This window comes from Nanorana parkeri, unplaced genomic scaffold (genome assembly GCF_000935625.1).
Source record: "Nanorana parkeri isolate BGI_ZX_2015 unplaced genomic scaffold, ASM93562v1 scaffold270, whole genome shotgun sequence".
NCBI classification, from domain to species: Eukaryota; Metazoa; Chordata; class Amphibia; order Anura; family Dicroglossidae; genus Nanorana; species Nanorana parkeri.
The window spans coordinates 691,948-706,495 of NW_017306538.1; the positions used below are offsets into that span (position 1 = coordinate 691,948).

A 14,548-nucleotide genomic window follows, 5' to 3' on the forward strand; every position below is an offset into this window, starting at 1 on the left:
CCAGCAAATATTACAGAATAATATCATTGTATAGACTTTGTTGTCTTATGATATCAGTCAGGTGCTTTTCCATACATGTATTTTATTCTTAGAGTGCCAATACATTCTTCAGTCCCATGTTACACACAAGCAGGACTAAAAAATAAATCCCAAAGAGAGAAGGCACGTTGTGATTTTTCCTGCATTGTATTATTGCATTAGAACTGCTTAAAAAAAAAAGCAACAGGAATCTAATAACTGTACAAAAGGCGATTAAATGTAGCTGAACGTATTAACAACCATAGTAAAGTTATGGGTACAATCACATTTTAGAACCGGATTCTAGTTGCGGCTTGGATTTCAGAATGTTCTTTCCAGGGGGTGTGAACACGTGTAAGCGCGGTTCTCCAGGACATGCTTTGCGATCTTGCGAATGCTGTCATCCTGGTTTTCAGGAAAGTCTAAGGGAAATGAAAAGAGAATCACAGATCAAGAAGAGCCTCTGCCCCAGGTTAATAAAAGAATCCGCCAGAATTCTGCCTGCAGACACAAAACCGGAGAAACGCCACATTTATATCTCCTCTCCGAGACTATTCCAAAATAGCTACCATGGAAAAATTGTACTTTTATTCTGCCGTTGTAATAAAGTGAAACTTTATCTATGTTCCTGCCGCTGAAATTTCCCCGTGACTCACTGTCCCACCGAAAGCAGAAGTGAAGGAAAGTCTCCGCAGTGGGAAATCAGCAAAATAAAAAACAAGATTGTTCCCCTCTTTATCTAAAATAAACCCTTAAAAATAGTGCTGGTGCTCCACTTTAATGATCAGGCGTCTCATGTACAGTCCATGTACCCATTGCACTCCTGACCACTCGTCCATCAAAGTAACATGGGTGCTCGGTAGTCGCCGGATGGCCACCGTCACAGTAATGCAAAAGAACATGGACACCGGCACTCCAACAGCAGATAAATACGTCTATTTATTGATGTACATGCAAAAAAAGTAGCATAGCACACTTAGCGCATGTAGGTCAATAAATAGACGTATTCTATCTGCGGTTGGAGTGCCGGTGTCCATATACTTTTTCATGTACATACCCGATAACACAACATAAACACCATCAATGAGCTTATGTTTACAATTTGGTCACCTTGATGAAATATTCCACAGCGGCGGGGCTTCAGTCCAGAGCTTTGTGTAGGGTTACACTTGCTTCCAAATACAAAACAAAGCTTTGCGCAGAAACACTATTGGGGTATATTATGATGTTTTCAGTGTAGCAAATAGCTACATAATCCTTAAAGGGACTTGCGTGACTTTTGTCACTTAAAAAAAAAACCAGACAGGATTTTAGTCCTACCTGTAAAATCTGCTTTTGGAATACATACATCACTGCTTTTGGAATACATTCCTAAAGCATTGGATTATTCAATTACCGTCAGATGATTGGACACAGGGAAATCAATAAGAGTTGCCGGGCAGCTCTACATTCCCACAGAGTGGAGAGTCCTCGGTCCTGTGATGTGCTCCAAGTAATGGATTTTACAGGTATGTGTGTATTAACTCATTCAAAATCAGTCCAACAGAGGGACAGGAAACGACGACTAACAGGGCCAAGGAACAACAACCCCAACAGAGAAATGGGAACAGAGGTTTGTCTGAAATAAGGGCTGCCTGAAGGACCTTCTGATCCTACCTGGCAAAGGCCTGAACATCCACCTGGTAGAACTTGCTGTGTGAACAGTGTGATGTGTGAACAGACGCATTAATACTTTTAGTGAAGTGACCAGAAATGGAGGAACTTTCCCTCGCAGCTCATAGGTCTGAGAGATGGTCTGACAAAATAGTCAAACGTGTGAATAGAAGAGGTCGCAGATAGGAAAACAAACTACCCAAACCACGTCCAAACAGTGGAGAAAATGTTCATGATGTTTTGGTGCAGGACACTAGGAAGGCAAAACAATGTCCTGGTTAATGTGGAAGGCAGAGACCACCTTAGGGAGAAAGGTGACCTTAGGTCTGACCTACCACCATAAAGGCAACCGCAGGTAGCATAGCCAGACCTGTATAGGTAATGGCGATGGCTCGGCAGTTTGGGTGAGTAGAACTGAACTTTTTTTTTTTAACAACTAGAACAAATTGAGCAGTTGCAAGGGTAGCCCCACTGCAAGGGTTAATAAAAATGTGCCTGGAGTTCTTCTTTAAATGTATGTCACTGATTAGATGGTGGTAACAGACTACTTACTACCATCTAAAGTTTTTAGATGGAAATACGTAGGCTTAAAGTAAAACAGCAAAGCCTCAAGGTTTATCCACCACCTAAATGCAGTTTCTTACTAAATAATGGATATTTGTAGAGTATATGGGTAAATATAAAGCTGTGGCCAGCCATGCTGTCTGAACCCACACCACTTCTTACCCCCTTCACAGAAACAAAAAACTCAGAAATGACTGAATTGTGTTGGTTTCCTTACTTTTTCCCAGCTGGGCCATCATGTAGTTGTTCTTGAAGCATGCCTCTGTGCAGAACAGGTTTGTAATCAGCACCTAAAACAGCGACAAAGAATCACAGAGTGTCAGAGCATTCGGGTGACGGGTGCGTAAGAGGACCAATCTTAACATTTGCTGTGAGCAACACATATATGCATGTTTAGTATCTCTGAGCAGTACATTTCAGCAAGTTGTCAAATTAACATTTACACTGTCAACATAAAACATTGCCGTGTTCTTAGCTCTTATGTGTGTCAGGATGGCAAGTGATAGAGAAATATAATACAAATATCTGCCGTCATTCTTTGCGATTACGGCACTGGAATAGACCTAGTTCAGTAGAGAAATCCCTGATGCATGAAACCTTCACTTTCAAAATGAGGTCACATGACCCTGTTGGTCCCCTTCCGTTTTCAGTAGATGCCGTCTAGAAGAAGGGATAGCTGCTGATGTTCTGTTGGGTACATGATGTAGTCACAACATACTGGGAGCACTAACGAGACATGACACATGGAGATTTATAGTGTCATCTGTGGGTCAGGGTAAGAGATGGAGAGGCTACGATGTCACTGAAAGTTTCTTCTTCTTAGTACACAGTTTGATCAGAACCGGCAACGCGGTTTTATTGCACTGCCACTATTAGAAAGGAACCATTCCCCAGATTAGGACGGAGACGTCATGCTTTATGTAACAAGAATGCTGGCTGCAGAGCAATAATTAGGACTAATCCCAATAGGATCTGGTATATGAGAATCAGTGTCTTAGGTCCCCAAATTAGAAAGTAATCAGTGTGGCTCGGGATACACATCTTTTCATGTCGACTTTGTATACAATCTAATAATCTCTCCGTAATCTCAGGCTGCACAAAGAGTTAGGACTGCTTCGGTACCAGAGTCATTTTCACCACTGCACCATCCATCACATATGGCAGTCCAAAATCTAATCTCATGTACTTGAGGATCTGAAACAGTCAAATCTTCGGACTTACCTCATGATCATGATTGCGCAGGCCGATGCTGATGGAGCGACTTGCTCTAGATATCACAGCTGTCATGGCGTACAGATTAATAAGAATATCTGCCACTCTCTTTAGTACAAGCTGCTCATCCACAATTGTCTGCAGAAGAAAGAAAAGATTCATTCTGTGGCATACCAAAGTACTGTACGGCAAATCAGGTTCTTCAGAACCGTTTATCACTCGGCTATTTCCCTAATGCCACTCCATGACGGTGACAATGATTTACAATTCTAACAGGAGAGTTATTACATTGCACAGCATTGGGGGGTCAGATAATGTCATGGGTCACTAACAAAAACGGATTGAGATCCCTGATCATTTTATTCAGCAAATCAAGGGCAGACCTTACCTTGCCAAACCTGTACAACAAACTTTCCACAGTATTGCCAAAGTTGTGTACGTTCTCCTCCAGGTTCTTTGCACTGTCCTGTGGGAGGAAACAGATTCATTATCGAGTCATTATCTTGATGGTGTTTAATCAGAAGTGTCAGGAAAGTAGGCTGGGAACAGTACATTTCGGTGAATAACAATTTGCACTTGCAAAACCATATTTAACCATTTGAGCTCCAGCACCTTGATACCCCTTGTGGATCACAGCAAAATTGATTAAAATAATACAAAAATAACATTTTGTCCCGGCTGAACAAGGATTTCTTTTGGCAAGATTGTCATGTAACTTTATCTTAATTATGCAAACTAAAACAAAAAAAGAAAATTAGCTTATTCCTAGTGTGACCATAGTTAGTTTTAATACAAATTATATATCTCCATCTATTATATACACTGAGTGGCCAGATTATTATGACCACCTGGGGTTTGTAGGCTAATTAGCTATAATTTTGCGCTTATGTTGCTAGAGGGCCAGACCATTATAAATAGGGAAGCAGGTTGTTTACCACGACAGTAGAAGTGATTTTTTTCTGAAGATACAAAAATCCCATTTTTTCCTATGGGCATGGTTCTCACTTATCTCGCATATTTCAGCGTGTCGGAACGTGCTGAAAAACGCCCTACGCCCAAAGAAGTACAGGAGCTTCTTTGGGGGCGTATTTCCACGTGTATCCATTAGGATACACCCGGATAGCCCTCGTAAACGCGCGTTTGACGCACACACACACATATATACACCTTGCACTTTAGGCCTGGTTGCATTACCGCTTTGCGACCCACAAAGGACCTTCCCATTGCTGTAGATCATCCCAGACAATACTACCCTTGCAGGTCTGGGAGCTTCTACTCTGTATGCACTGAAGTAACCAGCATCTCTAATCTGGAACCCAGTACCCCACTGTAATTGGATCTTCTTCATCAGCATCTTCCTCAGTTCCGTTGGATGAAATTGAGTCGCTTGCCCTGGCCTTTAGGGACCTCCATGTCCACTCAGGACTTTTTGACCACATGTGCTCAACTTCACATTGATCTCAGAGGCTCTCGACATTATACAGTGCCATCCTCTGCAAAGCCAATCTCTGACCCCCCCCCCCCCCAGGGTCTTGGATCAGGCCAAACCACTGGTCTCTCGGACTCAGATTCAGAGTTCCAACAGTCTATTTCAGACGATACTGTTTTGTGGGGCACCAAACTACATGCCATCGCCTGAGACTTTTAGGGAGTTGTGCTGGATCTTATTGATGTCTTGGGTCTTTTAGGGCTGTTGCAGTTGCAAAGACCTTCCCTTTGCTTGCTCCTATTTCCTACCCCTGCAGGTGGCACTATACCCAGTAGGAGATAATCTAAAGCAGAGCTCTGACCTCCAATGAACTGAAGAGAAAATGAGTTTTAGGAATGTACCTTTTCTTCTACAAGGTTGCTTTAACTGAAATCATGTGCTGATCAAAGGAAACTCCTTTGATCTGCACATAACATAACAATAAATATGACATATCAACAATCACATTGTATACATCAATGCAGCACAGAGCCAGACTCTGCTGTCAAAATTCAAAGCTGTGTCTCACGGATAACAATGGCTGAACAGCCATAGCAGTTTAGAAGGACCAGGGTGCACACCAAAGGTGCTTCAATGAAGCTTTTTGGGAGTACACAGTACACTCAACGTCCAGTACTAGTCAATACCATTGCGCAAAGGGTGACATTATGCAAAATGATAGTGGCCACCAAACAATCAGTATTTGTGCAATATCATAATTGAAGAATCTGAAGTAGACAAACACTAAGACGCTAGAAGTGCCCTTTGACCTGCCATACTGAACAGCCAGATCCACATGGATACAATTTAGTATTCAGCAAAGTGCACACTTACTTGCAGACTTGGGTGAACAACTCCGTCTTTTCCTGTTAAGCCCAAATTTACATTCATTCCGATGCTGTCCCGTAACTTCTTGTTGATTATCCCTAAAGCAATACCAACACCACCTTTCTTCAGTTCCCTACATAAATGTAAATTACAAACAAGTTAAAAAGCTTCATGGCATCAAGTAGAAAAAAAAATAATACATCGGTGCATTCCTAGTCTGTATGTGTATCGGCCGGAAATGGCACTTTTGGCATAATGCCGAAAGTGCCATTTTCTGGCCGATACATCGGTGCATCCGTTCTCTCTCTCCTCCCCGCTGGGCGCTGCTCTGTGTCCCAGCGAGGAGGAGAGAAACTGTCACGCGCTGTGAGCGACCCGCATCTCTCCTCCCACACTGCTCAGACTCCTGTGACAGCGCGTCAGGAAGGAGAACGAGTACAAACACTCAGTGATCAGTGTTTGTAAATCATTGAGGACAGAGTATGTATACCGTATCCCCAATTATGAATGAATGGGAAGTGATCTACATCACTTCCTGTCCATTCATGATAGTGGATATAGTAACCATACTCTGTCCTCATGTTATGAATGACCAGGAACGCTCATTATAGAGGATTCCTGTTCATTGATAACAGGGGCTGCAGAATAAGAGATTGAGGACTATTTAGACGCCTAATATTTCCTGAAAGCCCCTAAAAGTACAAAAAAAAATATGTTATAAAAATTAAAGTAAATAAATATAAAAAAATTAAAAAAAGTTTATAAAAAAATATTTTAAAAAAAGTGAAAATGTTAAAATAAAAAAAACATTTTCTGGTTTTGGTTTTATATATTTTTTCTATTTCGGTTTCGTTTTTTTAAATTTTAATTTTGGTGCACCTCTAATACACACACACACTTGCAAGAAAAAGTATGTGAACCCCTTGGAATTAACTGGTTTTCTGCAGTAATTTGCCATAAAATGTCATCTGATCCTGATCTACAGGTCACCCCAATAGACAAACACAATGTGGTTAAGGTGATAACACACAAACAATTCTAATTTCTTGTGTCTTTACTGAACACATTTATTAAGCATTCACAGTGCTTAAAGAAAAAGTAGGTGAACCCTTGGAGTTAATAGCTGGTTGAACTCTCTTTGGCAACAATGACTTTAAGGAAGCACTCTCGGTAGCTCTGGATCAGACCTGCGCAATGTTCAGGAGGAACTTTTGACCATTCCTCTTTACAAAACTGCTTCAGCTCAGACACATTTGTAGGATGTCTGGTGTGAACGGCTCTCTTGAAGTCATCTCCTTGGTGGCTAAAGTCTGGGCTCTGACTGGGCCAATCCAAAAGGTGCATTTTATTTTTCTAAAGCTGTCTGTAGTGGATTTACTTTGATGCTTAGTCCTGCTGCATCACCCAACTTCTACCAAGGTTCAGCTTGCCCACAGCCATTCTGACATCCTCCTGTAGGGCCTTGGTTCTCAACTGGAGGGTCGCGCCTTCATGCCTTCCACTTTTCTAGGTAAGAGGCTCCTCAGCCTCCCCCTAACGCAGCACTGTCAGTTCTCGCACCAAGCAGCCATTCAAAATATGCTGGTCGGTGCCGAGTGTCAGCTTTTCGGTGGGATGGGATGGGGCTATGGCCGTGAGGGAGCTCCATCAATACATGCATTGCTTACAGCTCCCTCACATGTCCTATAGAGGTGCCTGGACAGAAGTGACATCACATTCTGGCTCCCGGCACCGCTACAGGGCATGCAAGGGAGCTGTACAAGCAATGCACGTATGGATGGAGCTCCGTCACAGCAGCCCACACTGGACCCCAGGATGAGGATCCACTCCAGTTCTCGTAAGGTAAGGAGACTGGGTGGATCTTAAAAGAAAAATTACAACATTTTTGGATTGTGTATGCGTGAGAATGTCTGAGTGTGTGAGATTGTGTCTGTGGTTGTGTATGTATGTCAATGATTTTGAGGGCCACTACATACTAGTACAGTGCTTAAATCGTATAGTACCACACGATTAACGCACTGTACCACGTAATTTCACCTACTGCGCGTTCTGGTGTGGGAGGTGTGTTGTGTTGCTATTCATTTGAATTGTACCCCAAATGCACCTCCCACTCACAGTTTGTACGCCGGCACCAGAACGCGCGGTACCCTAATGCCGTACGTTCCATTGCAGTGCGACTTGGGCCGCGACTTAATGACCAAGGACAAATGTGAGTCCTGAGGTTACACAGGTTGAGAACCACTGCTCTAGAGTAATCTCCTGCGCTCCTCCCCAGGCAGCTACATAAAAGGCTATGCGGGGAGGTGAAAGGAGGGGTGGTGGAGCTGGGCCAGCAGAGTCTTATATTAATAATTACAGTAATTAGACACTCCCAGAAGAGGAGAGAGCTATGATATGCAAGGATACGGCAGGTTGTGCTAGGTAACTTGTCTAATAAAATTTTCTTGCACATTGTAAGTCAATAAAAATAAATGATGGAAAGGAAAAACACTGAAAGTAGAAATGTATAATACTTCATTTTTCTGTGCCTTTACCATCAATTTTTAGGTTGATGACATGGTCCCTATAAATATACTTTAAGGACCTTAAAATTGGGAGATGTGTCCTAAAAAAACGTCAACGTTTCTAAGATGAATCTTCCGTGTTCAGTTCCTCTCCCCTGCTGCCATTACTGGCAGAACTGCAGTCTGACTCTCCTGATGCTGCCAGCACAGGACTCATTAATCCTCAATGTATATGCAACCTGCATTGCAGTAATAAATGAAGAGGCTCCAACTGGGCTTTATTAAAGAGTGGACACAAACAAAACTTACTTTATTTTACCGGTCAATATTTTCCCTGCATGTTGCATCCCTGTAAGGGCAATGTACATCCGCAGAATTTCATTTGTTCCCTGCATAAAAAATAATAATAATTTCAATTTCCAATAGTTTTTCCTATCATTGAAACATAAAATATCCTACATCCTGTACTCTCCGAAAGCTTCCACATTTATTTCGCAAGCTATCTGGCTGAGTTTGTTGGTGAAGAGATAAACGCAATCTGACAACAGGCAAATGAACGCATTAAGCACAATTAAACTTGAAGAGCCTGAACACTAATGGGATGGGTTTATTTCAGCAGATCTGGCAGGAATATGATCCAAGTTCAGGGCGGTTGACGGAAATATGGTAATGGCCACATTTGGGGCTTCAGACAACTTACAGATCAGAGCAGTAGTGCAAAACTGACTAAGCAGCACAACCTTGAATACTGTGTATGAATAGGAGATTATGCCAAGCAAGGAGTGACGGGCAGTAGCAATCCATCTATCTCACTATAAAAGATTTCTATTTGAATGACACTTACATTGTTACTTAATAAAACCAATAGATTTTAGGCTGCATTAGCCGATTCAATGAGGCAGTTTCCACAGCTTTCTAACCATTTCACTACTATACTATTTGTTTCTAATGAATAATGTCACTCCATCTGCAAGAGCTGTGCTAGTCAGGAAACTTTGAAGTGACCTGTTCTATAGTAGGCTATGTTTAGCTTTTTTGAAGTCCTCCTAATGAATGACAAGCTAGCAGAACTATTTCCTTGTATTATCTGAAGACTTGGATAAAATCATGCACTGGAGTGTTTATGGACATGCGCTGTACAGTAACTTCTACAGAATATATTAGGACAGGATGCATCTTATGTCAATGTGAACCTATAGATAGAACATAAGATTTCATCAGCCAGTTGTTATAACCAATCTTGTACTTGATATGTTTTTGTCAGACACATTGAAGTATAATTTAAACATACAGGCAGTCCCCGGGTTATGAACAAGATCAGGTCTGTAGGTTTGTTCTTAAGTTGAATTTATATGCAAGTTGGAACAGGTACATTGTTAGTGCAACTCCACCCAAATTATTAATTTTATTATTATTAATAATTAATTTTGGATAGCATAGGGAAGGGTTAACCCCCTGTAAGGTTTGTTTTGCTCTGTGTGCCCCTGTTCAGAAGATTTCACCTCACTTTCTGTCCCTGTGACATTTGGATTTGGAAAATGTTGGGTTGTCATGGAAACAACAATCACTGTATTGTAATCTACTGTCACAATACAATCATAGTTTGGTCTGTACTCAAGAGTATTCAAATTCTGGAACATGACCTGCACTGGCATCACCATCGACACAGCAGCACTGACCATTGGAGAAGCAGAACTTGAGTAAAGGTAGACAAGCATATTCTTGCTTTATGAGTGGGTTGCAGAAAGAAGGGAGCTGCTAGTGATATACTACCTGGCAACCAGCGTTAAAGGGTTACTTCACCTTTGTGGTGAACTTTCTAGTGCGTCCAAAGGACCTCAGTACGTTATAAATCATTGTGGAGTGATGAGAATGTTTTTGTCCTTCAAAATCGCATACTTGCAGGCCACCTACAGCTTCCATCCAACTTGAATCGGATGGATTGATGGGCAGCACAGAAATCATGCAAGACATCCCAGCATACAAGGGGCGGCCAGAGCAATAGAAGACTTTGGGCTGGAGGAGGCTGTCCCTGTCACAGGGAGGTAAGTAACCCGGGTAAGGGCAGCCTAGGTTAGATTAGGAGGCTAGAGACTGAAGGCTTGATTTTGGTTTTGGTTTTTATAAACCTGAATTTGCCCTTTTAGCCCAAAATGTCTAAATGTGGTGTAAAAAACAGAAGACTTTTATATAAGCTCTACTTCAAATGTTATACCTCAAAATAAGTGTTTTTTATTTTTTCGAATGCACTACAGTAAAGTTCTTGAGAAGTGTACATGTTCAACAGATGAGGTTTATGGAAAACAGAGCTCACTTACCTCAAAGATAAGAAGAATACGACTGTCTCGAAGATAACGCTCGTATGGATAATCTTTCATATAACCCAATCCTCCGAGGATCTGCAAGGCTTCGCTGACACATTGCCAGGCCCCTTCAGAGCTGAACACCTGATACAACAAAGACCATTACCATATTAAAGAGCACCTGTAGCACTGGAAACAATGATTTTGGAATGATGTTTAGTTAAAGGAGAACTATGGGGTCAGTGTTTTTCCCCATAGTTCTCCTTAGGGTAACGGGAGGACACAAACTAGCATCCGTTAGTTTGCTAGTAACGGGTACCCCGTTACCCTAAGCTCAGTATACTGAGACGCCGCAGCCGGAGCGGTTCCCGACCTGAATGTCGGGATCCGCCCAGCTGCGTGAGTGACAGCTGGCTCTGCCTATCTAGAGGCAGAGCCAGCTGTACCCGCCCCCTCCCCCGTCCGTTCCGCCAGTCAGCGCTGGCAGATCGGAGTGGGGAGAGGGGAATCCAGCCCCTCCCCCTATCACGGCAGAGAGCCATGACAGGATCGAGAGGTGAGGGAACCCGGTATGTGTTCCCTCACCTCCCGATCTACTGAGCCGACCTGTGACAGTCTCATTGTCACAGGTCGGCTAGAACTATGAGGTGAGGGGGAATCACTCACCTCATAGCTCTCCTTTAGGTTCTACCTCCAGTACACCTAAGACACAACCTTCCTTAGTATGCACCATTTACTGGGAATAATCACCAATAAAAAAAGATTAGATAATTAAAAAGAATAGAGGCGCTAACAGAAATGTTTGTCAGTGTGGAATGGCCTCAAACCTAAGAATTCTATACATTTTCCTTGCTGTACTGACACTGTAACAAACAGTTTGGAGACACAGGTCTTAAAGAGAAACTCCAGAAAGGTTGGTGCTCGAAGTGACAACACAGATGGCGCCGTGTCAAATACAGTCCATAATACAAGTCACCAACACTAGACAACTGTCACTGTGTCGCCCAGAGGAAGGGACCCCCGTGGCCCCGAAACGTTGGCTTTATGACAATTTAATAAAAAGTGCTTTACTTCTTGCACATATCATCGAGTGCTGGTGACTTCTATTATGTCTGCTACACCGGTCCCTTCAGCCTCTTCTGTCCGGGTTTTGACATTCTAAGCCCCGCTGATGTCATCACTTCTAATGCAGGTCCAATCATCTGCATTAGATGTGAGGATGTTGAGTAACATACCACAGCCAGTGCAGAGGGGGAGGGAGATAAAGACTGACTGCCAAAGGATCGAGGATCAGGTCAGTATATGTTCTGCATTCCAGCCCCTAGACCAAAACGAGCAGTTAACCCTTGCAGTGCCGGGGGTTAATAGCTGGAGTTCCTCTTTAAAATTCAACAATTTTTATCATAAAGGTATCTGCATCCATCATCATACAGTAACTCTGCCAGTAATTATTTAAAATAAACTGCTCCCCGCATAGAAAACATGGAGTACGCCCCCTCCTTCTGACCATGGTGCCAATCTCTCTAGAACCCTCAGCTGAAGATCTTGCAGAATCTGACACTTCTAGGAGTGGCCACTCACTGTGGTTCCTCCCACCAGACCCCGACACTACTGCAGGACACATTAGCGACATAGGGGCCAGCGAACAAATACAAAGGGGCGCAAAATTCCACACCTTAATGTGAATACAACAATGCACCGCAATGGAATGGACAAGTCCAATGGGGTCTTAAAGCTCCCTAAAAGCTATAAACCCCAGCTGTTTTAAAATGTAAAAAGTAACTTTAGTTCCTTTTTGGATTGCTGATGGACCATCTTCATGATGGAAAGCCTCAGTAATAAATAGGTATAGAAAGGGGTGCAGCCAAAACAATCTTTGGAACTAAAGTCACTATTTGCATATTAGAGTTCCCCGCATAATTCAATTCACGAACTAGAACTGCCTGGATTCCCGAATGTTATGATGCCGATCATAAACCTACATACAAATAGTTAAGCAAATTAGAAATAAAAATGCAGACAAAAGCTGAAGCAGATGTGCGTAGTAACCAATCAGCTACTCTCTTCTGTTTGTTCAATTAAGCTTTCAAAATGAAAGATAGAAGCTGATTGGTTGCCATGGGCAACTGCTTTAGCTTTTGTCTGCTCCCGTTTGGATAAATACCCCTCATGGTGTACTAAGTAAAGCAAAAGCAGAATTTTCAGGCACTAGATACATTTGTAAAATAAAAAGTATAATATTACCTTAACCATAGCAGCTTCAACAGAGCAATCTGGTAACCCTGGCCGGTCCATCATGCCAGAAGTGAGGTAAGCCATGCTTTCCATAACGTAGGCATTCTGAGCCATGAGAGCAAATTTCTCCTAGAGAATGAGAACAGCTTGTTAGTCATTCTTCATATCTATAAGTTATCTGCATATACCTGGAGACACTTTCAGTGCTTCAAAGTCAACCATTCTGATCTGGCAAAGTCCTGACACTTCCAGGTAGAATTAGAGCTTGGCCGCTACCTCTCACCCTTGTTACAGTCCTATTGGCCCCCCCCATCAGTATGATGGGCCGACTCATTGGCCAATAAGAATGTGGGAGGCTAGAGGGGACGGTCAAGCTCTCACGCTACCAGGAAATGTCAAAGGTTTCCTTGAATTTTTGTTGTGGTTAAAAGGAGAACTATGAGGTGAGTGCTTTTCACTCACCTCATAGTTCTAGCCGACCTGTGACAATGAGACTGTCACAGGTCGGCTCAGTCGATCGGGAAGTGAGCAAACACATACCGTTGTTCGCTCACTTCTCGATCCTGTCACAGCTCTCTGCCGTGATAGGGGAGGGAGCTACAAAAAAAGCCTATATCAGTTATGTGTGGGTATCGGTAAGGTGACCTTCATGTTGCCTTCTTATATCTACTCAGTACACCAATGATGAGATCTCTCAACCATTAGACTAGATTCACCAGATGCCGAGCCATTACAAAAGATGATAGTGGCACACTCCTTTAAATAATTCTTGGACAAATCATTGCAGAATCCAGCGGTAAGTGTGTAACAGCATTGATATAGCTTGGAAAGAAAGCACAAAAGAGGGCGCCTTTCCTGGTGCAGTCAAATTTTATTCAGATAGTAATATCAATGGAAAAAGGTACTCGCAAACGAAAATAGGATATAAGCCATAAGATGGTAGATGAATGGCAGGCAAGTGGACATCAACAGAGTGGTTCCAATGTGCAAGCATGAAGATCTGCGTTGACGCCTTTCCGGGGCACGCCCCCCTCGTCAGAACAACTGATCAACGCACATTGGAACCACTCTGTTGATTTCCACTTGCCTGCCATTCACCTACCATCCTATGGCTTTTATCCTATTTTTGTTTGCGAGTACCTTTTGTCATTGATACGACTATCTGAATAAAATTTACCTGCACCAGGAAAGGCGCCCTCTTTTGTGCTTTCTTTCCAGACTTCACAGTCCCCCTGGCTGTAGTGGGGCAGCATCCTGCAGCATGCCCATCATCACATCCCTTTGAGGAGTGATAGCCCTTGGCACTTTTTTACTTTTAAACTGTTTCTAGCCTTGCTATAGCTTCCTGGAAATGAGTTTAGACACAAGCCTACAGCGATCTTCTCTTTGGAGTGAAGTTGGGCTTTAACCCCTTCATGACTGAGGCCCTTTTTTCCATTTTTGCACCCATGTTATATTCCACATTTTAGGCCTGAAAATGACGTAAAACCCCCCAACATTATATATTTTCTGAATGCCAAGACCCTATAGAATAAAATGGTGGTAGTTGAAAATTTTTATGTTGTGCAATATTAGCGCAACTCCTTATTAAACCCCAAAATTTAGTGACAAATTTAATTAAATGCCCCAAAACACAACAAATTACCAATTTTTTAAATGAAATATAAAAGATGAGGTTACAACGAGTAAAACGATACCCAACATGCCCAGTTTACAGATTGCGTGCGACCGTGAAACGGCGAAAAACTGCAGTACCCCAAAAA

At 42.5% G+C, this 14,548-nt stretch overlaps 1 protein-coding gene across 1 annotated transcript in view; it reads right to left on the reverse strand.

The window, feature by feature from the left end:
* Positions 1-254: 254 nt before the first annotated feature.
* ACAD9 (acyl-CoA dehydrogenase family member 9) overlaps positions 255-14,548 on the reverse strand; it is a 78,097-nt gene continuing 63,803 nt past the window's right edge. Inside the window, exons 11-18 of the mRNA XM_018557175.1 lie at positions 12,795-12,914; positions 10,566-10,694; positions 8,557-8,636; positions 5,750-5,876; positions 3,836-3,913; positions 3,457-3,585; positions 2,453-2,525; positions 255-440 (exon numbers count right to left, since the gene is read on the reverse strand). Of these exons, the coding sequence (XP_018412677.1) occupies positions 340-440; positions 2,453-2,525; positions 3,457-3,585; positions 3,836-3,913; positions 5,750-5,876; positions 8,557-8,636; positions 10,566-10,694; positions 12,795-12,914 (837 nt within the window). The 3' untranslated portion in view covers positions 255-339. The remainder of the gene's footprint in view (positions 441-2,452; positions 2,526-3,456; positions 3,586-3,835; positions 3,914-5,749; positions 5,877-8,556; positions 8,637-10,565; positions 10,695-12,794; positions 12,915-14,548) is intronic.